Source organism: Oreochromis aureus, linkage group 20, assembly GCF_013358895.1.
Source record: "Oreochromis aureus strain Israel breed Guangdong linkage group 20, ZZ_aureus, whole genome shotgun sequence".
In the NCBI taxonomy this organism is placed as follows: Eukaryota; Metazoa; Chordata; class Actinopteri; order Cichliformes; family Cichlidae; genus Oreochromis; species Oreochromis aureus.
In genome coordinates, this window is record NC_052961.1 from 14587140 (window position 1) to 14610356 (window position 23217).

The following is a 23217-nucleotide window of genomic DNA, read 5'->3' on the forward strand; positions in this document are numbered from 1 at the left end:
AACTTTTAACCAGCTTAAAACATTTTATTCAACACATAATAAAAGTTCTTAAAGGCTAGCCAGCGTAATACTGCATAATATTGAAGAAATTCAGGATTAAAATTTCAAGTCCTCCATAATGCTAATATTGTTATATTGTTGGGTAACTGCAGTTTGTGTGATAGAAGTGATTTTCTTGTTTCTGGTCCTTCAGATTCCCAGTTTCTCATGGTTCTCCCACAGCCAAGCATGGTACTTGTTTAGCTTATGATCATCAGGTTTTACCTTTGACACAAGAATCGAAAAAACAAAAAATTAAACTTGAATTTAGAGCAAACAAATGAGGAAGCAATGGAAGCAACTGAAGTAAAATAGTTGGGATTATACCCACCTGTCTCCACTCATTGATACAGAAGATCCTGTACGAGTCGTTGCCGTACTTTCCAATACCGTGCAACTCAATAGGGTAACGCCACTGTTTAGTTAGATACTCATCTACACCAGAGAAAAGGGATTGTGAGGATTTTTTTTCTGTTTCATATATTGTTACTAAAACCATGCAAAGACTACCAAAAATGAACAATAAAATTACAATAATATATATAAATAAATGGACATTGCATGTGCACAAAGGTAGTTGCTGCTGTAATCTACTAACAGGCAAGAATATCCACCTGAGAAGCGGATGAGTGTTTTGGCTCTAAGCTCATACAGGCCAAGTGGCTTCATAAGTTCAGACATGGGTTTCCAGTCGGCCTGTCGGGTCACCTCTGCAGATGGATAACGCTCAAAGAACTGCCACAGGACTGGAATGGCCATTTTACCTGTATTAAAGAAATGCCAGGGTTCAGCAAAGCTTAATGCAACATCCTGAATAATTAAATGTGTGTGTTGAATCCTACCACTGGTTTTGTTCAGAAAAACTGTGGCTACCAGCAGCTTCCAGGGATCATGGAAAAGAGTTTCCTGTACGAGGTTGAAGGGAGACCGGGGAGGTGTCCACTTCTTGAAGGCCTTCCTCCTCGGTGGGCTAAGTCCTGAGTGTGGACAGTGCACATTTCTTTAAATTACACACTTTATTTATTTCATGAATGTTGATATACATGTCCGACGTAAAAGCATCCAGTTTCCTGCATTAAACATTACCATCTCTGCTGGATTTCCCACTGAAATAAGGACTTGTTTTCCGCTTGCCTTCCAAGCTTTTGGACTCTAAGCAGACAGGAAACATTTATGGATATTAGAAGAGTGAAGCTGCTTTACATCTTTTGGTTGGGTTCAAAGTTAAGTACCTCATAAAATGACACAACAGAGAAAATCATATATTCGCTGAGCACAAAGTGGTGGAGTCCTATGATGGCTTCATTAATGCAGTAAGATTACTCAATCAATTCTGTCCTCCCTTAGACTAATGATGTGATGCACTCTCTAACAATGGACTATTATTCTTCGCCCCCTCTTTATCAGATCTAAATGTATGCATTTTTTTTCTATTTGGAACATTTTGTGTCAATTAAGGCATTTGGTTTCTTTGATTTTTATGTATTTCTAGCTGCAAATATAGAGGATAATGGGAGACATAAATAACCACTAATGCACTGGATAAGCTCAAATTAAACAGCTAAAAAAACATGAAAAACTTTTACAAATTGTCAGTCAGTGTGGCTCATTCTTACTATTCTGGGATTCTCGAACTGGTGTACAGCTCCCATCAGTGGTATCAGGTAACAACGCATGTTCTTCAGCATCTTGACGACTGTCATCGCCAGTCTCCAGGTCAGAATTAGGAGTGTTGTCACCTTTGCTTTCATCACCTTTTTTCTCGCTCTCAGCGGCAGGTTCAACATTCAAAATCGGGGCCGAAGGCTTCAAATCTGCTTTCTTGTCCTCTTGAAGAATAGACGTGTTTGGTTGATTACTTAAAGGAGCCAGTCTGAGTAACTTCTCTCTCAGTTGGCCTCCTCTTTGGGGGCTCTTTTGCAGTTGTACATTGTCCACTTTTTCTGCGGTCAAAGCTTGTAAACAACCATTTAAAGTTTCAGTAGTTTTGTCTCCATTCACATTCACTTCTAATACACATGCAGTCTTCTGTAGTTTAGTGTCAGCATCAATATGATTTGTGTCGTCTGCCGTCCTCACTTTTCCGCTTTTAGTATCACTTCTGAGGGAGGAAGAGGCTTGTTTGGATTTATTTGGAGGTGCCTCTAGAATTGCTGTTTCATTTTCTGTTTCCTCCTGCTGTCCCTCTGAAGGCTTTTTCTTTCCTCTCCTCTGCTTTACTTTGGGAGGGGGTGCTTGTGAAGGGGTGACAACATCATCTTTGGATGTGGTGAACTCAAAGAGGCTTATGTCTAAGTTACCACTTCCACTTTCCAGGAGGAAAGTGCGTAGGGATGCTCTGGACCGGAACCTTTGCCCTTCGGGACTTAAACAACAGGAAAATCAATTAGATGCTGATCTAAGGGCTTCTGTGGTGCACTTACAGGTAACATCTTACAGAGACAAGATTGTAAAAAAGACCAAAACTGAGTCACCTTGTAAAGTAGACATCTAGTTTGCCTGCTGTCTTGCCTGCTTTCCGCTGCCTCACTTCTCTGATCCAGCCAGGGGGCAATGCGGAAGAAGGGCACAAAATATCCCCTTCTTTGAGACTTTGATGATTCATGTCCACACTGCTCTCCAGTTCAGTATCTTATCTAGTAGGATGCATTTTTAGTTTCTTTGGAGTCCTGTTGAAGTGAAGACAACGAATAAAAAAACCTTGGCTTTATTGTTAAACTATGAACCTGTAGTTCTTGTTTTGTCCCTGCGAGTTTACTTGGACATTTACAAAAACAACACATACAAGGCGTTTGCTCATTCTACAGTTTGCTCACATAAAGCCACATTAAAAAAAGGATTGCTGGATATTACTGGGCAGCAGATCAACAGCAAAGAGCTAAAACGTTAACAAAGGCGTGTGCAGCATACATGAATACTGATCAGGCTTTAGATGTGCATCTTCTTGTCTCGACGTTGCTTTACCGAGTACTTTCTGATGTCAACACAGAAGCAGGAAGTAGCGAGCAAGTGCGAGTCTGCGCAGTGCGAGCTACTCGCTACAAGAAACGGTACAGGGTGAAAAAAAGAACCAAGCGAACTGCAGCAACCTGTTGACAAAAGAACCTTTGGTGCTTTTTTTCTGTTAAAGAGCGGAAATGAGAGCTGTCCTAGCATGGAAGGAAACGATCCGTGAGCAATGGTAGGAATCTGAGTGATTAGGTTTGCGCTGTCAGCCTCGTCCCGATGCTCAGATGTAACGCTAGGTGGTTAGCAACGGTGGTTGCTATGTAAACTAGTGTTAGCCCGCTAACTAGCTTTAGCATCGCAGCGATTCCATTATCATCAATGTGTGAGCTTTTATATCGCTCTCATATTAGATGTCGTGCATTATGTATTTTCCATAAGTACAGTAGCGTATGATGGTTCTTTGGTAACCGATATAATCATAGACGTAGGATCTCTAGTTCTCATTACGGTTTATTTTGTTTGTTGTGCAGAATTGCGTGCTCCTAATAACATCTTTTTTATTGAAGAGGCTTTTTAAATAAGGTATTAACTTGTTTGCCATTATTTCCCATTACATTCTTGTCAGGAATTCAGGTAGTCCTGTTTAGTCTAGCATTTAAATGATCAGACTTCCCGAAAAAACAAAAACCGAGTAGGTGTTTGGAGAGATGTTTTTGTGCTGTTTCAGAGGGAGAATGGAAATCACAGAGTAACTCATAATACTCTAATGATACAGTGCCCACTAAAATGTTTATATTGTGATCAGATCAAATCACAATACTTGATATGTTGCAGGAGTCATCTTGGATAGATGGTTGTATCTGAATAGGAAAGATATGACTCCCCAAAAAGGCAAAAGCAGGACTTGTATACTTAGCATGATAACTGCTAAGTATACAAGTCCTGCTTTGTTTGAGTGAGACAATGTGGGATACGTTAATAATGCTGAGAAGTCACTTGTAACATTTTAACAACTTTATTTGTTTTCTAATAAAAACATGCTGTAGTTTTTAATTAGATATTTCCAACTTCTTATATGCATAAATGGAAGTTAACTTTTTTGGTGGTGTGATTCAATTAATTTTGAGCCACAGATCACTCACATTTTTTATTCTGACATTAGACAAAGACGTAGTCCAGTCCATCTAAAGTTTGTGACATCTGCTGGTGTCCCTACCCCCAGTGGATCCACTAGGAATTTTTATTCATTTTATCTATAGAGGTTTTAATTTCCTGGCTCAAAACTCCATGCACGTAAGCACAATTGATCCGGATATAGTCAAGTAAAAGAGTGAACGTTTTTACCAGATGGTTTAACACAGTCTTTGAGAGTGAGAGGATGCCTGAAGAATGGAGAGGTGGTACTGATTTTTAAGAACAAGTGTACAGTAACTACAGAGGGATAAAACTCATAAGCCATACCATAGCTATGGGAAAAAGTGTTGTTGAAGGTAGCTTAAAGAGTGAGGTAATGATCAGTGAGCAGCAGTATGGCTTCATGCCACGAAAGAGCACTACAGATGGGATTTTTGCTTTGAAAGTGTTGATTGGAGACATATAGGGAATGTCAGAAAGACGTGAGCTGTGTCTTTGTGGATCTGAAGAAAGCATATGATAGGCTGCCAGGAGGGGAACTGTGGTACTGCATGAGGAAGCCAGGAGTTGCAGAGAAGTATGTGAAGGTGGTGCAGGACATGTATGAGGACAGTGTGACAGTGGCGAGTTATGTGGTACAGATTGGTTCCAGGTGAGGGTGGGATTACATCAGGGATTGTCTTTGAGCCCCTTGTTGACAAGACAACATTGTGATAAATAGTGAGAGTGGGGAGCAGTTGGAAGAGAGCTTTGAAAGATGGAGGCACGGACTGGAAAGAAGAGGAATGAAAGTATAAGAAAGACAGAATACATGTGTGTGAATGAGAGGGAGACAGGTGTAACAAGTTTTCAAGAAGCAGAAGTAGTTAAGGTGGACCAATTTAAATATCTGGGGTGAACCATCCAAAACAACAGACAGTGCACAAAAGAGGTGTAGGAGAGAGCACATGCAGGGTGGAGTGGATGGAGACGCGTGATTTTCCTTGTTGTTAGGTGTAAACATTTTTTGGATGTTTTGTGTGTGCGTGTGTGATTTTGAGCAGCTCCCACTTACTGTTTTTAAGTTTTGTTACTTACTGTTGTTAACCCATTTTCACACATAAAAGCCTAAAATTTGATTAAAAAAGGTGTTTTCAGGGGATAATTATCCACAAAGCACAACTGAGTAATATATAGTTAATGCAAAGTGTCTGAGCTACCTTATGTAACAGAATCAACAGAAATGTAAGTATTTTCCTGTTTCTGCCTAAGTTGCATAAATTAGAAAAATGTAACTTATGCTCAGCTAATGTTTCCCCACTTAAAGAAATAGTTGGAGGAATGCCAAATCTCATTTAGGGGAAAAGCCCTGAATTTGTTAATTTCAGAACATTTGGTTTGCATTTGTTTGCACTTGTTTGTCCTTGCTAAAGATGTCCTCTGTTTCTTCAAACTCTGAATTTTATGGGGGTTTTTTTTTGTTTATTCGGTGTATCCAAAAGAAAAAAAAAGAAAAAGTCAGTGTGCTATATTAAAGAAATTCCCTAGTTCAATACTGAGAGAAGACACTGGAGCTCCCAAGCCAGTTCACTCCTAATTCCAGTCGCAAACCCCAGATCAGGGAGGGAAGGTTGCATCAGGAAGGGCATCCAGCATAAAATCTGTGCCAAATCAAATATGCAGATCCATCCGCTGTGGTGACCACTTGGGAAATAAGGTTGCAGCTGAAAGAAAGTATTAAAGAAACATTGGACACTTGCAAATTCTCACACTTATGAAACTGGAAGCCATTATTCTCCATGCTTCACAGTGAGTGTTTTCACACCGAAACAGATTGTGTGCATCCTTGCAATCTAGCAAAACTGTTGAATGTTTTCTCTCTTCATAGGAACCTGATTTTTTTAGTGTTTTTATTTATTCTTGGTTTTTTTTCACCAGGATTCTTAACATCTATATTTCTAATATTTCTTTCATATTTCCTAACAACATATTTACTAATTCACAGTGTTGCAGTGACATGTTTTGGCTTTATCTTCACTCATAAGTTTGTGAATTCCTCCAAAACCTTCAACAGAGTTGCAGGGTTGCAAAACTTTCCCTGTGTGCATTTTGGCACACAGCAATAACGTACTTGTAAAATCCACCTCCATGGCACTGCTAGAGGTCAAAAACTCCACAGGGAACCTCCATTATATGATTTCAGTGATGAATGGATCCTCATAGCTGTTGCTCGTGAACTAATCAATTTATTGAAAAACCATTTGAACACGGATCTGTTCTTTTGGTTTTTTTTCTGCAGCGTTTATGACCTCGCCTTCAAACCAGATGGTAGCCAACTCATAATTGCTGCAGGGCTTCGTGTCCTGGTGAGGCTTTTCTCTTTTCTTTAGCCTAAAAATGCAAACATGTAGAGAATACTTTCATCGTTCACCTCAATTTCACCTCATTTTTTTTTTGTTCCAGGTTTACGATGCAACAGATGGCAGTATTATTCAGCCTTTAAAAGGACACAAAGACATAGTGTACTGTGTGGCTTATGCCAAAGATGGTACTAAATTGATTTTCACTACATTTTTCTGTGTCAGTCATCTTATTTTTGTTCTTAATTCTTACTCAGTAGTGCATTCTTCTGCAGGTAAAAGATTTGCCTCAGGGTCAGCAGACAAAAGCATTATTATCTGGACTTCTAAACTGGAGGGTATTTTAAAATATACGTAAGCAGCGCTATTACTTATTGCTTTAGTTGTAGTGTTACACCACGGTGCACAGTCTGTACTCCTCCATCATTCTTTCTTTTATTTGTTTATCTGTAGTCACAATGACTCTATCCAGTGTGTTGCCTACAACCCAGTCACTCACCAGCTTGCCTCCTGCTCATCTGGTGACTTTGGTGAGTGCACCTTAGTGGGGAACTTTGATAAATGTGACCTAATGTAAGTACATAGAGAAATTAAACATTGTCGAACTTCTCATATTTTTAGGCCTGTGGTCTCCAGAGCAAAAGTCTGTAAACAAACATAAAGTGAGCAGCAAAATAACATGTTGTGGGTAAGTGAAGTCTGGAGCAGCAACTTTTATGCAGCAGCAGTACATTGTCATTTGTGCATTTATGTTGCTGTGCATCATTTGCTTGCAGGTGGACAAACGATGGGCAATACCTTGCTCTGGGTATGATGAATGGAGTGGTGAGCATTCGGAACAAAAATGGGGAGGAGAAGGTCAAAATAGAGCGTCCAGGAGGCTCCTCTTCTCCTATCTGGTCCATAGCCTGGAATCCCTCCAAGTTAGTCCTAAGTTATTATAGAAATGGAAGGATGTCTCCACAGATTAACACATAGCCACATATATTTTTGGACTGTCCTTCCAAGATTTTGAGCCAAAATTGTGGAAAATTAGATTTATTATTTAGGTGAATAGTTTTTGTAGGGCCAGCAGGGGGCAGTGTTCAACCAGTGAGTGGTGGACCTTTCTCAATGATGGACTGAATTATGATGCCTGGGAACAGCTGTCTTTGCTCTATGATTCCCCCTACAGCCAAAGCAAAGAGTACAGCAATGAGAACTATGCAGGAGCACAGAACAGGTCAATTAAGGGAAAAATGCAACACAAAGGTGAAAAGATGCAGGAAGTAGGATAAAGATAAAAGTCATAAAAGGCAGTAGAGATTTTATTGCTGAGTTGCCTCATATGGGAAAGTTGGTAATCAAATTGTGGTCAAAGCATGAGGTCAGTCAGGGAACAGCGTTTGCTAGAGCTGCTAGAGATTCAGGGTTAATAGATGCAGAGGTACATAGGTTTACGCTGTATTCTGTCCTGAATTAAAACAATTCTGGGAAATTTACATTAAAAGGTTTTCCATTACTTTGCATCACTGAGAGAGTGACCGCCGTGTCCCCTAGCTGAAGGTTGGCTGCTGTGCTTTTCACTGTCATCATTACTTAAATGACAGAAGCCTCATCAGTGCTGAATCTTGTGATTAATGCTTATGTCTGTAGTCATTTTGTTGTGTTTTCACAGGGATGAGCACAATGACATTCTGGCTGTGGCAGACTGGGGTCAGAAGCTCTCCTTTTATCAGCTCAGTGGAAAACAGGTGAATGTCACAACCTACCCTAAACTATCATATTGTATGGCATTGTATTTAATATGTATTTGATAACTTACTAATCATCATGTCATGGCTTAATAGCTTAGACACAGAGATACACTCCACATAAAGATGAGGTTGTGCTTGATGAAGAATCAAACACAGAACTTTCACTCATGAGTTTTTATGTACCATGTGAATCCAAAAGTAAATGTGAAATTATTAATTTAGACACTGTGGACTTATTATTTTCATTTTTGAAATAAACTTTTCAGTTTTACTTTCTGTAGGCATTCCCCTCCATCCCAACCTTTAGGCTTGTCCAGTGGTGTTACCATTAAGTGACCAAGTGAGGGCATTTAGTCTTTGTATATTGATATGTTCTATTATGGATTGGTCATTTGACTTCAACAGGCCCATTGGTATGTTACGGGTAATGGATAGGGGGTCATTAATGAAACATATGTATATTTTTGTAACAATATAGGCTTTGAATTTATTGTAATTTTCCACTTGTCATCAGTACATTGTATTGTTTTGCACTGACCGATTGCTCAATGCGCTACACTTGCAAGATTAATTCTAACAGTTTTGCATAAAAATGATTAAAAACCACAAATTTAGAAAATTTTAGATTAACTATTATAGATAAAAGAAACACTGTGGGTGTGATAAACACAAGAGGAACTGTCCATTATCCATTTTCTTAACTGCTTAAACAGTTTAGGGTCATGGGAAGGAGCTGAATCTTATCCAAGCTATCATGCAGTGAAAGCAGGGCGAGTCCTAAGACAAAAAGAGCAATTTAAAAAAAAAAAAGAGTAGTCACGTATAAAATTAAGCATCTTTTGCTCATTTTAGTTGCTAGAATAGCTTGGTCACTTTGTCACAAAATCTCAAAAAACATTGATTACACACGGTGACACCAGATCATGCCTGTTTCGGTGTACAGACACCATGGTGATTTGTAATATCTATACAGTGTATACAGTATCTTGTTATCGCAACATGTTTGTTTCTAATCCATCTTCTCTGTTACTTTTAACTGTTGAAAAGACTAAACACATGCATGACTAAACACATTTTCATGGAAAATACCAGAAGACTTAGAACATTTTGAAACACTGTCAGTAATATGTGCTCTAACTTGCTAAAGCAATATGACAGCAACATCACAAAATGAGTCTGTTTGTTCAAAATATAGCGTATTTAAAAGTCTTTATGGAGTGTTTCCTGTTTTAATCAGACTGTCAGGGTCTATTGAAACCATAACAGTACATTGGAAGTGGTCCTGCTATGCTTTAATGCCCCCTTCGCAATTCCTCCTTCCTCCTAAATTCCCAGTGGGCGACATCGTAATTATAGACAAATATGCAGTGTTCATTACTCTGCCGTTATGCCTTAGGCTCATATTTTGTCATTGGCCTATTTATCTATTGAACATGCTGTTTTGATTACAACACCAAGAATTGTTCACAATGAGAGAAAATAACTATGGATCGTCAGGGAAGCTTTATCCCAGAGTGAGAAAAACCAGATGTACCAAATGGGGCGACCTGATATGATGTTGTGCAAATGGACTTTGAAGACTGATACAAAGGAGGCTATTTAAACCAGAGAAACACTTTCTTTTTTGTCTGGCTTTTCATCGAACACTCAAAGGAATTGGTTGAATGTACTGAGGACTTTGAAGTGTGCAAGCCCAGACAGTGGGGAGTGCCGGCCTGGGCCCTTGGGCAATAACTGCAAGAAATGCTTGTTTTATTTTTATTTTTAATGTCCTTTTCTCTCTTTGTCTCTCTCAGATTGGAAAAGACAGGACTCTCACCTATGACCCGTGCTGCGTCGGCTACTTCTCTAAGGGCGAGTATATAGTGATGGGTGGCTCTGATAAACAGGCGTCCCTCTACACAAAAGATGGTGTGCGGCTAGGAACTATTGGAGAGCAGAACTCCTGGGTGTGGACTTGCCGGGTTAAGCCTGACTCCAACTTTGTGGTGGGTCCACAGCTTGTGAAGCCATATGTCTAGAGAAATTGCTCTCACTGTGACATACACCATTATTTAAGTGTTGTGATAGAAGAACGAGAATAAAATGCAACACGCTCAGAGCTCAGACGTGACATTTAGGGTGACATTTGATCCGCTAACAGAGTGCCTCCTTAACTGCACAGATGCACAAGCCGTTTCATTTTAAAGTAACACTTTCCCTGCTTTTCTTTTCACTGTGTTTAACTAAAAGTGACAGGAGAGATTTGGTTGCTAGCAGATTCTCTCAGTTCTGCCGTGTAGAGGCTTTAACAACAGGAACATTTTCCCACTCTCGCAGTCTGTTTTTAGAAGTGTTAATGGGATGTACTGCTACATTGTTGTCTCTTACCTAGGTTTTGGGCTGCCAGGATGGGACCATCGCCTGCTACCAACTTATCTTCAGTACAGTTCATGGCCTCTACAAGGATCGTTACGCTTACAGGGATAGCATGACTGATGTCATTGTCCAGCACCTCATCACTGAGCAAAAAGGTGCGCTTTTGCTCTGGTGTACAGGCTTCTGAGTTTAAGATAGGCTAGCTATTGTGATGCCTCGTCAAAATAATTGTTTGCACATCTTACAGCTTCACAGTGAGATGATCAAGCAAAGCAATGCAGACAGCATTTGAGGAGATAAACTTATGAAATTATGAATAACTTCAGGAGGGATTCATTGTCATTTTTCTGTTGTCATATTATTCAAATTAATCTAATGTAAGGGCAGATGGCCTGCCTTTTTTAATGAGTAGATATCGAATGTTTTGGTGAACATCTTGCTATAATAGGATTTTCTATATGAATGAGATGCGACAGTATTTAATTTCCTCGCACAAACGAGGGAGGAAGATTTGAAGGAAAAAAAACTGAGGGCAAACTTATTCAACAGGATGCATTGGCTAAGATGATTCAACCTTCCTCACCCGCCTTTCATGACTACTCTCTCCCATTTATCTCAATTTTTTATTCCCCTCAGTGAGGATCAAGTGTCGTGAGCTCGTGAAGAAGATCGCCATCTATAGAAACCGTCTTGCCATCCAGCTGCCCGAGAAGATCCTCATCTACGAGCTCTATTCAGACGACTCCTCAGACATGCACTACCGCGTCAAGGAGAAAATATGCAGGAAGTTTGAATGCAACTTGCTGGTCGTCTGCTCCCAACATATCATTCTGTGTCAGGTCAGAAGAGATAGAGGTCCGCAGTTTTTTTTTGTAGTGGCAAAATATACAAAAACATTCATTTAAAGTTGCTTGCGTCTGCCAGAGCCTGTGTGTATGTGTATGGTCTCCAGTGGGGCTGCTGTTCTTTGTGAATTACACTAATGCACACTTGATTGTGCAAGAGGCTGCAGTGACATTTGAGCGCTATTAATACGATGAAAGCACAGTAAATCAATGTTTAGACATTTACTTCAAGCCCAAACAGTCCAGAAATGGAATGGCTGTTCCGCCAGATGTTTCTGCCTAGTTTGCAAAAGACTCCAGCTGTGCATGTGCTCTGTGTGCTCTGTCTCTCTCCCTTTCTCAACCCTCTTCAAACTGGATAAATTAAGACAGTTGAATCGGGGGGAAGGCACCATAGTCTGTTGAACCAGTGGATGTCTCTTGGGTTTGCTCTCTGCTTCTTGTCTCTGTGTGTCTGACAGTCTGGTAGGGAGGAGGAGCGGCCGTAATGCGGCGGTTATTTCCTTTTAAATCTGTCTGTGTGTGACAGAGGTGCTTCAGATCTCTCTATCAGGCGTACTCATGTTTCATGCCTAAAAGAACTTTTAGACCATATAAACGGGCTGCGTTCATGTGGTCTGTGCTGTATATGTCACTGTCAAATCAAATCACTGTTAATCTTTATGGCATTGCTTTCTTTAAACACCTTTTGATGCTTAAAAGAGCACTGTGTTTAGGATTTGCGAGACATTTACGAGTATGTTTGAATTGCTTAAAGGATGAGATTAACACACTGTGAAACGATGAAAACAGAAACGTTTGACAATGCTGCACCAGTCAGCGCTCCATTTGTCAAATATAATTGAAGCCTCAGCCTTCTCACTCTGCTCTTCTGCAGGAGAAGAGACTCCAGTGTCTGTCCTTCAACAGTGTGAGGGAAAAGGAATGGGTGATGGAATCTCTAATTCGATACATCAAAGTGATTGGTGGTCCACCAGGCAGAGAGGGCCTACTCGTAGGGTTAAAGAATGGCGCTGTGAGTACTCCAAGAAGATCCATTCTCACACAAAGTAACCACAGAAGTGGGAGTCATGCTCACATGTCAGTGCTCCTGGAATTTGAACATAAAGGAAACTGCTGTCTTAATGAAGAAAACATTTTTTTTTTTCGGTATATCCGTTACTGGAGTCAGTTACAACACAACTGATTCTCTATTCTCTATTTGCAGATATTAAAGATATTTGTTGACAACCCGTTTCCCATCACGCTGCTGAAGCTAACAACGTCAGTGCGCTGTCTGGACATGAGCGCCTCCCGCAATAAACTGGCTGTGGTGGATGAGCATAACACTCTCCTCGTCTATGACATCAGGAGTAAAGAGCTACTTTTTCAGGTCAGCAGGCAGTGGAAAGGGCGTGACGAAGGAACCTAGCCTCGCGGGCTTTGAATTGCATTTCAGAGATGCAGTGGAGTGAAATAAAATGGAAACGAGCATGTGTGCTCAATTAGTTGCATTAAATACAGGAACAGGTTTACAATAGCCCAGACTTGTATGTGTTTCACAGTCACCTCTGACCTCATTATTCCTGTGTACTTGCATTTGTTTTCCTTACAGGAGCCTAATGCCAATAGTGTAGCCTGGAACACCCAGTGTGAGGACATGTTGTGCTTCTCTGGGAATGGCTACCTTAATATCAAGGCTAGCAACTTCCCTGTACACCAGCAGAAGATGCAAGGCTTTATGGTTGGCTACAATGGCTCCAAGATATTCTGCCTCCATGTGTATTCCATGTCTGCAGTGGAGGTGCCGCAGGTGGGTATTATCTTGTCAGCCCGCTCTTGTGGTGCTCCGTGTGGTGGCACTGGTCTGTAGCCAAAATGCTTCTGAAATAAAAATGGTCAAAATGTAGTAATTTTGTGTGAAACTGAAACTGATGGTTAAAATTGTTAGATGGCTCTTGCTTTTCATCATATGTTACTAGATCATTTCTAATAATTCCTAAAGTATTCATCCAGTCTTTGAGGAATTGGGCTCGTATGAATTGGAATTTTATCAAGTGTAAATTCCAATTGTCAAATTTCAAATCTCATTATATTATCTCCGTTTGACCTTTTGACCTCTACCCTTACCCTGTATTGGCCGTTATATTAGTGTTCATAATGCCATAGAGTTACATGCTTTTTAAAGCATATTCAATATTAAAGAAGTAATATTTTTCATTTTCTTCCACAATATGGTGTTAAAAGTACTGTGACTCATCGAAATGCGTACCAGCGAAATGCGTTTAACCTTTGAATTTCCTCTGTTGTTGATCTGCATTATTTCTACATGTCTGCAGAAACACGTGCCACGATCCTGGTCATTTTATCATAAATATGGTAACAAATGATATATATGGATGCAATTTATATCAGTTATCGAAAAAAAAGTGTTTCGTAAAGATGCTTTGTTTCTGTTTATTGATTAGTTTGTGGCTATTCTTTTCCACAAATTTGTATTTATAATGCTTTTAACTGTGATGTTGTTGGCCTGCCAGTCTGCACCCATGTACCAGTACTTGGAGAGGAAGATGTTTAAGGAGGCCTACCAGATTGCCTGCCTGGGTGTGACAGATAGTGACTGGAGGGATTTGGCCACAGAAGCCCTGGAGGGACTTGACTTTGAGACTGCCAAGAAGGTCAGCTCTCTCACACACACACACACACACACACACACACACACACACACACACACACACACATTGTTTTGATTAAGTAAGGCCAGTCTTACCATCCTTCACAATTTACTACTTCTAGTAAAATGAGCAATAGAAATATACAGTACCCTACTCTTCATCATGTGCACTGCAACCACTTAACGTCAAAATATGGACATTACCCAAGTTAGCTAAATCAAAGGTGAAACCACATCCTTAATCAGTCTGCGATGCTAGTAATGCAAATAAGAACACAAAACAACAGATTCTCAGACACAATTATACTAAATCTTTCCTCTCCACCTTTTCAGGCCTTCATTAGAATCCGAGATCTGCGCTACCTGGAACTAATCAATAGCATTGAGGTAATACTAAGTCCTCAGAGGCCTAATTTGGTTATAATTGTTTTTTTGTTTTCTGTTTTTTTTTTCCTGGCTAGTGTATAGCCTGACATCATTAAATAGTGAATCATAATTACTGTCATCATACAATAATGTCAGTAATTGTAAGGCTTTTTACTGGACTAGACTTAAACCTCAAACAAAGGAGGAACCTGTATCCCGACTGACCTTTTCCAGTTGAGTCCGCGCTGACATGCAAGCGCACAGCTAAGCATATGCACAAATCCTTAATGATGTGCTTGCTGAGCAGAGCAGAATCTGTTATAGCTTGGGTGTTTCTGCTTGTTCTTATTTGAAATGTGGAAATGTTCATCTTTGACAGTCTGTTTTTGTCAGTAAAATTATTATATATGGAAAGAAGTGTTTCTTTCATTCAATAAAAATGGTGTTTGTTATTGCTGTGGCTGATGGCAGAAGAGGTTTGTGAAGATTCAACACCCTTCAGTCTTGTGTAACTCTATGTGTATGCAAAGTCACATGCATAACTGTGTGTGTGTGTGTGTATGCATGCTAATGTATGTGACTGTTAGTCTTAGCACTCAACTCAGTGTTTGTGTTGACTGATTTGTAGGAGAGGAAGAAGCGGGGTGAGAACGACAATGACCTGTTTCTGGCAGACGTCTACGCCTACCAGGGGAAATTCCACGAGGCAGCCAGGCTCTACAAACGTACTGGCCATGAATCCAGAGCGCTGAGCATGTACACTGACCTGCGCATGTTCGACTACGCCAAGGTGATTAAATCACTGACTGAAACACATGCTCTTACATATAAGATATCGTATCGATACAGACAAAAACACCTGCGAATCATTGCATGTTTTCGGGGTTTAGAGCATATGGTTTTCTTCAGCATGTGCAGTTATGCCAAATTGGGGCCCTGCACTGTGTTCAGACAGCCCCCCTTTACTGTCTGTCTTTCATCTCCTCATATATCATCAGAATCTCTACATATATCATCTGATCTGCACACGCATGGCCAACTTTTACGCACATATCCCTGTACGACATGTAGTTACAGTTGGAAGTGGGGCACAAAAAGAGAGAAATAAAGTGAGCGTCTGCTCCTACACGAACACTTTGATGAGGGGGTCAGTTGGAGCCGAGACAAATTCATGCTTTATTATGTTTACATGCGGTGCCCCCACTTTTGATCATCACCATTGCACTCGCATTGCTGGAGCAGATGACACAGCCATGACTCGTTCATGTATATTTGTGCTTGAGTTTGTATCAGATTGTATGTGTGTTTGATGTGGCTGCTGTATATTTATGTGGCTGTGTGGCCATCTGGTCCCTCCGGCTGTTTGTTTTAGGTAGGATGGACACCGGAGGGAAAGGCCTTGTAGCTGCCTGCTGTTTGTGTGACTTGCTTCCTCCTGTCTCACACTTGACCCACATGGTTGTGCCCATCTGAACTGGACTTTTCTTTCTCTCCTTTCAGATTACTGTTAGGAATCTGCTTTTGATGAACTGTTGGACATTACATTGTTGGTTGTTGCCCGTCTTAATTCCTAATTATTGAATGTGATGTAAAGTTTGAAACTTTCTCTCTCTTGCTGCAGGAGTTTGTTGGAGTGACAGACCCAAAGAGCTCTCGGATGCTGATGACCAAGCAGGCAGACTGGGCTAAGAGCAGCAAGGAGCCGCGGGCAGCAGCAGAGATGTACCTGTCAGCAGGAGAACATCTCAAAGCTATAGACATTATAGGCGAACACGGCTGGGCAGACATGTAGGTGTCAGTCTCTCTCTTAAACATTTTGAAATCCTGCTGCTCCTGTTTAACTTTCTTTAAAACGACCATTTTTGATATGTGTGTGATTTCGAAATATAATTTAAACTTACCCTAGATCTAGTTCTTCTGCTTCAAAGCTTTACAGAAAGAAAAATAAGTTAATATGCTATAAATGTTCATTACATACATTCTCAGAGCTCTCCATCACCTTACATTCTAGGTTTAGCAAAACTGTTGAGCCACCCAACGTTACTTTTTCTTTTGCTAGAAAATTGGAAATAAATGCATCAATTAAATGAGACGTTAAACAGAAATGGAAATGTAGCTATAAGGCAAAAACAGAGTTTGTACAATTCTAACAAGTATGAAAGTCAATTATTGGCATGATGACTTTTATTCAACACAGCCTGAACTCTGTTAGGCACGCTTTCTTGTAATTTCTTAAAGTAGTCTTCAGGAACAGTTCTCCAAGCTTTTTGAGGGACAATCAAAGCTCGTCTTTGGATGTTGGCATCCTTTTGTTCCATTCTCCGTTCAAGATGATCCCGCACTGCTTCAGTAATCTTGAGGTCCAGGCTCTGAGGAGGCTAATCCATGACTGATAGTCTTCCAATATGTGTTTTTCTCTTCAGGTGCTTTTACTGCATTGGCAGTGTGCTTGGAATTATGGTCATGCTGAAAAGTGAAGTTACTGCATATCATATAATTTCCAGATGGTATTGCATGGTGGATCACAATCTGACTTTTCTGTGCTTGTAATTACATCGATTTTGACAAGATCCCCAACACCACTGGCTGAAATGCAGCCCCAAACCATGACTGAGCCTCCAACATGTTTTGCAGATGGCTGTAGACACACATTGTTGCTCCTCTCTCCTGACCTCCTCTGTACATACTGACGATGACTTAAACCAAAGATTTCCAATTTGGATTCATCACTCCATAAAACCTGTTGCTACTGACTTTCGGTCCAGTTCTTGTGTAGTTTGGCATACATTGTCTTTTTCTAGATCTTGCCAGGTACATTTCTCAGGTCCAGTTTCAGGTTCTTGCTGAACTTCTTTCTTGTTTTATAAGAACATGCCTTTCAAATACCGTTCATCTACTGTAGTATTTTTTTAGGCCAGCTGCTTCTTCTTTGTCCACTTGTCCAGTATCTTCAAATTTTTTCAAGGATAGGCACACCATGCTAAGATATGCCAATTTCTTTGTCTAACAGCTCTTTGGAATCACCCTGTTGGAGCATAAATGCTTTTTTTTGTTCCTGATGAACTGTGCTATATTTAGTATTTCTTTCATAGATTGAAATAAATAAATGTGGAAGAAATTTAGTATTTTTGCAACAGGCTGCTAGTAACAAAGTGCATAAAGGTACAATTTAACATGGGTTCTTTTTCAAGTTGTCTGTTATGTGTAGATGTAGCTCCCGTGAGTTAGATAGCTTTTGTTTTTAATCTAGAATGATTCATGGGTAAATGTTAACTGGCTTAACAGCAACAACAATAAAAAAGCAAAACATTCCTCTGAAAATGGTCAGGCCCAAGGTCTGACTAAAAATGAGTGTTAAAGCAGCCATTATCCAAAGAAAACATCAGAAAACCTGGGGATCTATTACTCAAGACCAAAAAGATTACAATAAAGTCTGGGTCCTGAAGAAATCAGTGATGAGTTTTTTTCACAGTGCACAGTACTTTTTTTTTTAAATTTTTACTTGAGTGCTCTATCATTAGTGAAATGATGATGGGACAAAATACAATAAAAGAGCAGCATTGTCCATTTAGATGCAGAGACTCCTAATTTGACTTGTTGAAGTTTAAGTTGCAGTTTGTGTTTTAATTTAATAGCACAAGGCAGCAATAATAAATGTCCAGTAAATGTCATGAGTCTCAGTCACAGGCCATTAGAGCCAGATATGCGAAGGGGAAGCCATGAGGGCTAAAAATGTTCCCAGAAACAAATATCTTTCCATTAAATGGGACTTACTGTGCTTTTCTTCATCTTCCGTTATATATATTGTTACAATGGCTGGTGCTTATAGTAAACATGGCCAAAGTTAATACTAATAATAATAATAGTAATGAAGTCAGCATATGTACAGGTAATCCCTGTAAGCCAAAAGCTCAGACTTCAAACTGCTTTAACTGCTTATTTTAGGGAGTTTACTGATCTTACATCTGTATGATGTCAGTGAGAACCAGTATCCTTACACGAATGTCTCAGGGAGACGACTCTGATTGTGAGCAGTCCACCCACTTGCTGCTTAAAGAAGGAAGAAATTTGTTTCAAACCATTCATTTCAGACAACTGATGAGCTGTGAGGCGGCACAAATGGCTATTATTAGATAAATAAGGATTATTTTGAACTGTGGATCCTGCAAAGCTACTCTAGTAGAGTCTAAGGATAAAAATATGGAGCTGGAAATGAAATTAAGATTTCTCCTTTAAGGTTCTATCATACATCCGTTATTGTTAATGTGTGCTGTGTGTCTGTGTTGTTGAAAACCAGGCAAATTGATATCTGGTGAGCATGTCAGAACTCCCTGCTGACTCCATCTGACCCGCTCTCTGCACGCTGTAAGTGTCCTGTGGTGCTACCAGTGGGTCAGTGCAACTGACACTGCTGTTGAACATAGTCCGAGCTCTTTAGCCTGAATCAGATTCAGCTCGTGACCCTGACTGATTCCCATTCTTTCTGGGGTCACGAGCATAGTTTGATACAGCAGGGTTCATCTTCTCCCGCCCTCTTTCTGTGTGCTCATTCCTGTCTTCTCTCACCCAGGCTGATCGACATCGCCCGTAAATTGGACAAGGCTGAACGCGAACCGCTAGCAAAATGTGCACTCCACTTTAAGAGGCTGAAACACCATGGCTATGCCTCAGAGACTTACTCTAAGATGGGGGACTTGAAGGCTCTGGTGCACCTGCATGTAGAAACCCGGCACTGGGAAGAGGTCTGACACACTTACGCACACCTGTTCAGCTTATTATAACTTATATATATAAAGTCCTGACAATCACATAAATATAATGTGAAGCATATAGGGCTGCACCTAATAAACTGCTGCGGCACTTGCACTTTAAGTCACAAAGTACACTGCTCCATATTTGGGGTTTGTTCAATTTTGCAGGGATCCTCAGAAAAGTACACTTTATTTGTCAGAGTAACCACAACTGAAAGCAAACAATAAGATAATATGTCTGCCCGATTTCGTTCTACACTGACAAAGTGAAGCCACACACACTCCAGAGCTAATCATCCAGCTTTGGATTTCTCTGAATCCATGCCCACATGATGATTAGCTAGTGAGAAGCTCAAAACATTACTGCAGTGAAAGAGTATCAGCTTTAAATTCTGTTCTGCTTCCAATCAAATTCCTCCATCAAGGCGGATCATGACAAGAAGAAAATATTGCATTTCTTTAATCCATCTGCAGTCTATAATCGAGTTAAAGGCGTTACAAAGATGCACATTGGCGATTTGCATGTTGAAACACTAGAGCCAAAAACAGAACATCAAATTATGATCACATGCTTCTTGCTGTTATGTCTGTTGAAGTCTTCTTGGAATATTTAATCCTCAGAGAGGGAGAGAGAGAGAAGAAAGAGCAGGGGAGGGAGGCAGAGGTTGACAGAACTACTAGGCTTTATGTGCTTCAAGGGGGCGGGGTGGTGGACACCAAGACGAGCCAGACGGCACCACAGACTGAGTTACAGCATAGGCCATATGGATGCTATTCACTGCTCCCACTCTTCTTTAAAACAAAGTATTTCTTTAAATGAATGGGCTCAAAGGGCTGAAACACACATTTGTTCTCCTTTACTGTATGGTATGACTGCTGTGTGATTCTTGGCTCAGATTTTGCCACAGGACATTGAGCTAATTAGTCACCGTGATAGGCGATATGTGTCCACGAAGCACTACAGCAGCTCTTTACAGTTTATACTGTCATTCGAACAGCACGAGACCTGCAGTTGGAGTTCTAATTGAGTGTGAAATCAATTTAGCTCATGCAATTTTCATTGTTCTCGGCTAATAAATAATGGCAAAGAAGTATTTGGACTTAAGGTAACATGTTTGGAAAATGTGCGGTAAGTGGAGTAGAGTCATAAATAGCCAGGCGAGTCCAGCGTTATTCTCTATATGTGGGACTAAAAACACAAGTCAGGCGGTCACAAGCATATAATGCTTCTTCTGTCTTCTGTCTTCTGTCTTCTGTCTCAGGCCTTCTCACTGGTGGAGAAACATCCGCAGTTCAAAAACGACGTCTTTGTGCCGTACGCCCAGTGGCTGGCTGAAAATGACCGTTTCGAGGAGGCTCAAAAGGGTGAGCTTTTACATCACCAGCAGGGTTTCACTTTTGCTTTTAGTAAGCCAGTGGGAGAGGGGCGACTTATGTCACAGTTTCTTCTACAATGCATGTTTCTGCTTGTGTTTACATATGGAAGTAATAAGGCCAGCTCCAAAACTGAAATGTCTCACTCCTTCCTTGAGATTCTCTATATCCACTGTAAAACATGATCCTCTTTGCTCAAGCATAGCAGGACAGAGCTGGGCTGCCTGTTAACTGAATGACATGCTTCCATGCCTCTAATCACCAGTACTACAAGCGGCTCTGATGATGATTACCAACTGTAACCATAGTTATAATCAGCTCATAGATTTATAATTATGATCTCAGCAGGCATATTTCCTCTTCTACATAATCTTCCTCTGCCTGTCTCCACATGGAGTGCATGACTGAGCAGGTCTGGATGTACTGAAACTTGCCTGTGGTCATGCGTTTTGCTGATTGTGTGTGTTTTAGTTCAGTATTGTGTTACTAATGATTGTAATGTGTCAAATTCTGGCCTGCCTCCTGTCCACTGCACTGGGACTTCTCAATAAATAACATTTCAAGAAATGATTAATTCTGCTTAACTCAGGTGAATTTGTTTGTTATATATTCTGGAGGTTTAGCTGGAGCTCACTTGGTACCAAAATCAGGTTCTGATTAGTACTCCCAGGGGTTCAACAAGATTTTGGAGTACATTGTACCTAAAGCATGTCCTATTTCTTAAATTTGAAGTTGTCTTTTATTGCCAGACACGCTTCTCAGTATGTCCCCAAAAGATAATGTTGTTATCTTTATTTTGCTAACAGCACAATGTAAGCTGTAATTGTCTGCATGGGAGCTCTGGCTAAAAGATTCTGACAATTGCTGCTGTGCTCTGCAACCTTGTCAGCTTGGTTTTTGTGTTTCTGTAAGGGGGAGGGGGAGGAGTGTGTGCCCATTACTAACAGTAACCATCAGCGTCTGAATGTGGTTTTTATTCAGTTAGACTGATGAATGTTTGCCATAATACAGCCTGACCCCTGCTGTGGTTGCAGGGGCAGGGTCATTACTGAGGTCGACTCCCTAAAGCTGTTTCTAATTACCCTCTGATTGGAACATGAAGGATAGTGGTCATGTTTATTACGGCTTTAAAGTCAAAATGTTTTGGCGTTTCATATTAAGAAGCTGCCGTCCTGCTTGGGAAGGACTTGTACTAGTTGTTACGTGGTTTTTTTTGTGTGTTTTTTTTTAAATGGGATGGCACTTCTTGTTAAATACTCTAGGTAATATGTGAGTTTACAAATGTGTATGTCCCATAATGTACTTGCACTTCTTTTTTCTTGGCTGTAATAACGTTATTTAATTCTATAGAATGTAGTTTCATCAGATTAGTAGGAAAATTACAGACATTTTTATACATACTCCCATTTTCAGAGGTGTGAAAGTAATTGGTTGAACACTTTTTGGAGTCTATGACTGCCTATAAAATAAAAAAAAAAAAAAAAAAAAAAAATATATATATATATATATATATATATATATATATATATATATATATATATATATATATATATATATATATATATATATATATATATATATATATATATATATATATATATATATATATATATATATATATATATATATATATATAAATTTGCAGCATGGTGGTAAGCACTGTTGCCTCACAACAAGAAGGTCCTGAGTTTAATTTCACCATCAGGCCGGGTTCTTTCTGTGTGGAGTTTACATGTTCTCCCCATGTTTGGGTGGGTTCTCTGTGGGTACTCCGGCTTTCTCCCACAGTCCAAAGACATGTCGTTAGTGGGGTTAGGTTAATTGGTAACTCTCAATTGCCCATAGGTGTGAATGAGTGCGAATGCTTGTCTGTGTCTATGTGTTAGACAGACTGGCGACCTGTCCAGGTGTACCCTGCCTCTCGCTCTAGACAGATGGGATAGGCTCCGGCCCCCCCGCGACCCTGAAAAGGATAAGCGGAAGAGAATGGATGGATGGATGGAAATATATAAATGCCCAAAAGTTAATTCTGTTCATGTGGATGTAGCGTTTTCAGTGGGAGAAACATTTCGTCACTCATCCAAAAAATGTACAAATGGTTTTCAATCTTAAACAGGCAATAAAAGATTTTTATTAAAGCTGAAAGTTTGCGCTCCAGTCACATCTTGATGGACGTTAGCAAGTGCTGTGTTTCCTCCCTTGAGATGCTCTGATAGGCTTTTACTACAGACACCTTCAGTTGGTGCTCGTTTCTTCAGTTTTGTCTTCAGTAAAAGAAAAACATTTTCTCTTGGGAGATCAGGTGACTGTTGGGCCATTCCCGTTCTCACATGCCATTTGGAAACTCTTGGGTTGCTTTTGCAGTATGATTTGGGTCATTATCCATTTGCACTCTGAAGTGATGTCAGATTAGTTTTTCAACATTTGGCTGAATGTGAGCAGAGTTTATAGTCCTGTACACTTAAGCAGTCACATCATCAATAAACACTAGTGACCCAGTTCCACTGACAGCCATACATGCCCATGCCATAACACTGCTTCTTGTTCCTGAGTGTAACCAGTGGTTTGCAGCTTGTTGTAAACCCTCTGTATTTACAGTCACAAAGGCGTCTCTTGATTGTAGACTTTGAAAATGATACGCCCACCTCCTCGAGAGTGTTCTTGACTTAGTTA

At 40.2% G+C, this 23217-nt stretch overlaps 2 protein-coding genes across 2 annotated transcripts in view; one reads left to right on the plus strand and one right to left on the minus strand.

Moving 5' to 3' along the window:
* Positions 1-3071, minus strand: mbd4 (methyl-CpG binding domain protein 4). The gene is made up of 8 exons (XM_031753763.2): positions 2950-3071; positions 2514-2708; positions 1656-2404; positions 1126-1191; positions 882-1016; positions 654-803; positions 371-474; positions 1-264 (listed from the first exon to the last, which is right to left on the minus strand). The coding sequence occupies exons 2-8, from the start codon at positions 2642-2644 to the stop codon at positions 190-192; spliced, it is 1410 nt and encodes a 469-aa protein (XP_031609623.1). The 5' UTR covers positions 2645-2708; positions 2950-3071; the 3' UTR covers positions 1-189.
* ift122 (intraflagellar transport 122 homolog (Chlamydomonas)) overlaps positions 3072-23217 on the plus strand; it is a 25521-nt gene continuing 5375 nt past the window's right edge. Inside the window, exons 1-20 of the mRNA XM_039604156.1 lie at positions 3072-3220; positions 6401-6467; positions 6565-6649; positions 6737-6815; positions 6915-6991; positions 7083-7149; positions 7238-7384; positions 8119-8194; positions 9994-10185; positions 10572-10710; positions 11192-11394; positions 12278-12415; positions 12608-12772; positions 12995-13192; positions 13917-14057; positions 14387-14440; positions 15048-15209; positions 16041-16207; positions 18990-19161; positions 20433-20535. Of these exons, the coding sequence (XP_039460090.1) occupies positions 3177-3220; positions 6401-6467; positions 6565-6649; positions 6737-6815; positions 6915-6991; positions 7083-7149; positions 7238-7384; positions 8119-8194; positions 9994-10185; positions 10572-10710; positions 11192-11394; positions 12278-12415; positions 12608-12772; positions 12995-13192; positions 13917-14057; positions 14387-14440; positions 15048-15209; positions 16041-16207; positions 18990-19161; positions 20433-20535 (2476 nt within the window). The 5' untranslated portion in view covers positions 3072-3176. The remainder of the gene's footprint in view (positions 3221-6400; positions 6468-6564; positions 6650-6736; positions 6816-6914; positions 6992-7082; positions 7150-7237; positions 7385-8118; positions 8195-9993; positions 10186-10571; positions 10711-11191; positions 11395-12277; positions 12416-12607; positions 12773-12994; positions 13193-13916; positions 14058-14386; positions 14441-15047; positions 15210-16040; positions 16208-18989; positions 19162-20432; positions 20536-23217) is intronic.

Excerpts from the sequence above, each read along its gene's own strand:
- mbd4 (XM_031753763.2), bottom strand. The coding sequence starts at position 2,644 with ATGAATCATCAAAGTCTCAAAGAAGGGGATATTTTGTGCCCTTCTTCC. Across the intron at positions 2,405-2,513 it reads CTAGATGTCTACTTTACAAG|TCCCGAAGGGCAAAGGTTCC; the intron begins GTGACTCAGTTT and ends CTGTTGTTTAAG. Across the intron at positions 265-370 it reads GTATCAATGAGTGGAGACAG|GTAAAACCTGATGATCATAA; the intron begins GTGGGTATAATC and ends CTTGTGTCAAAG.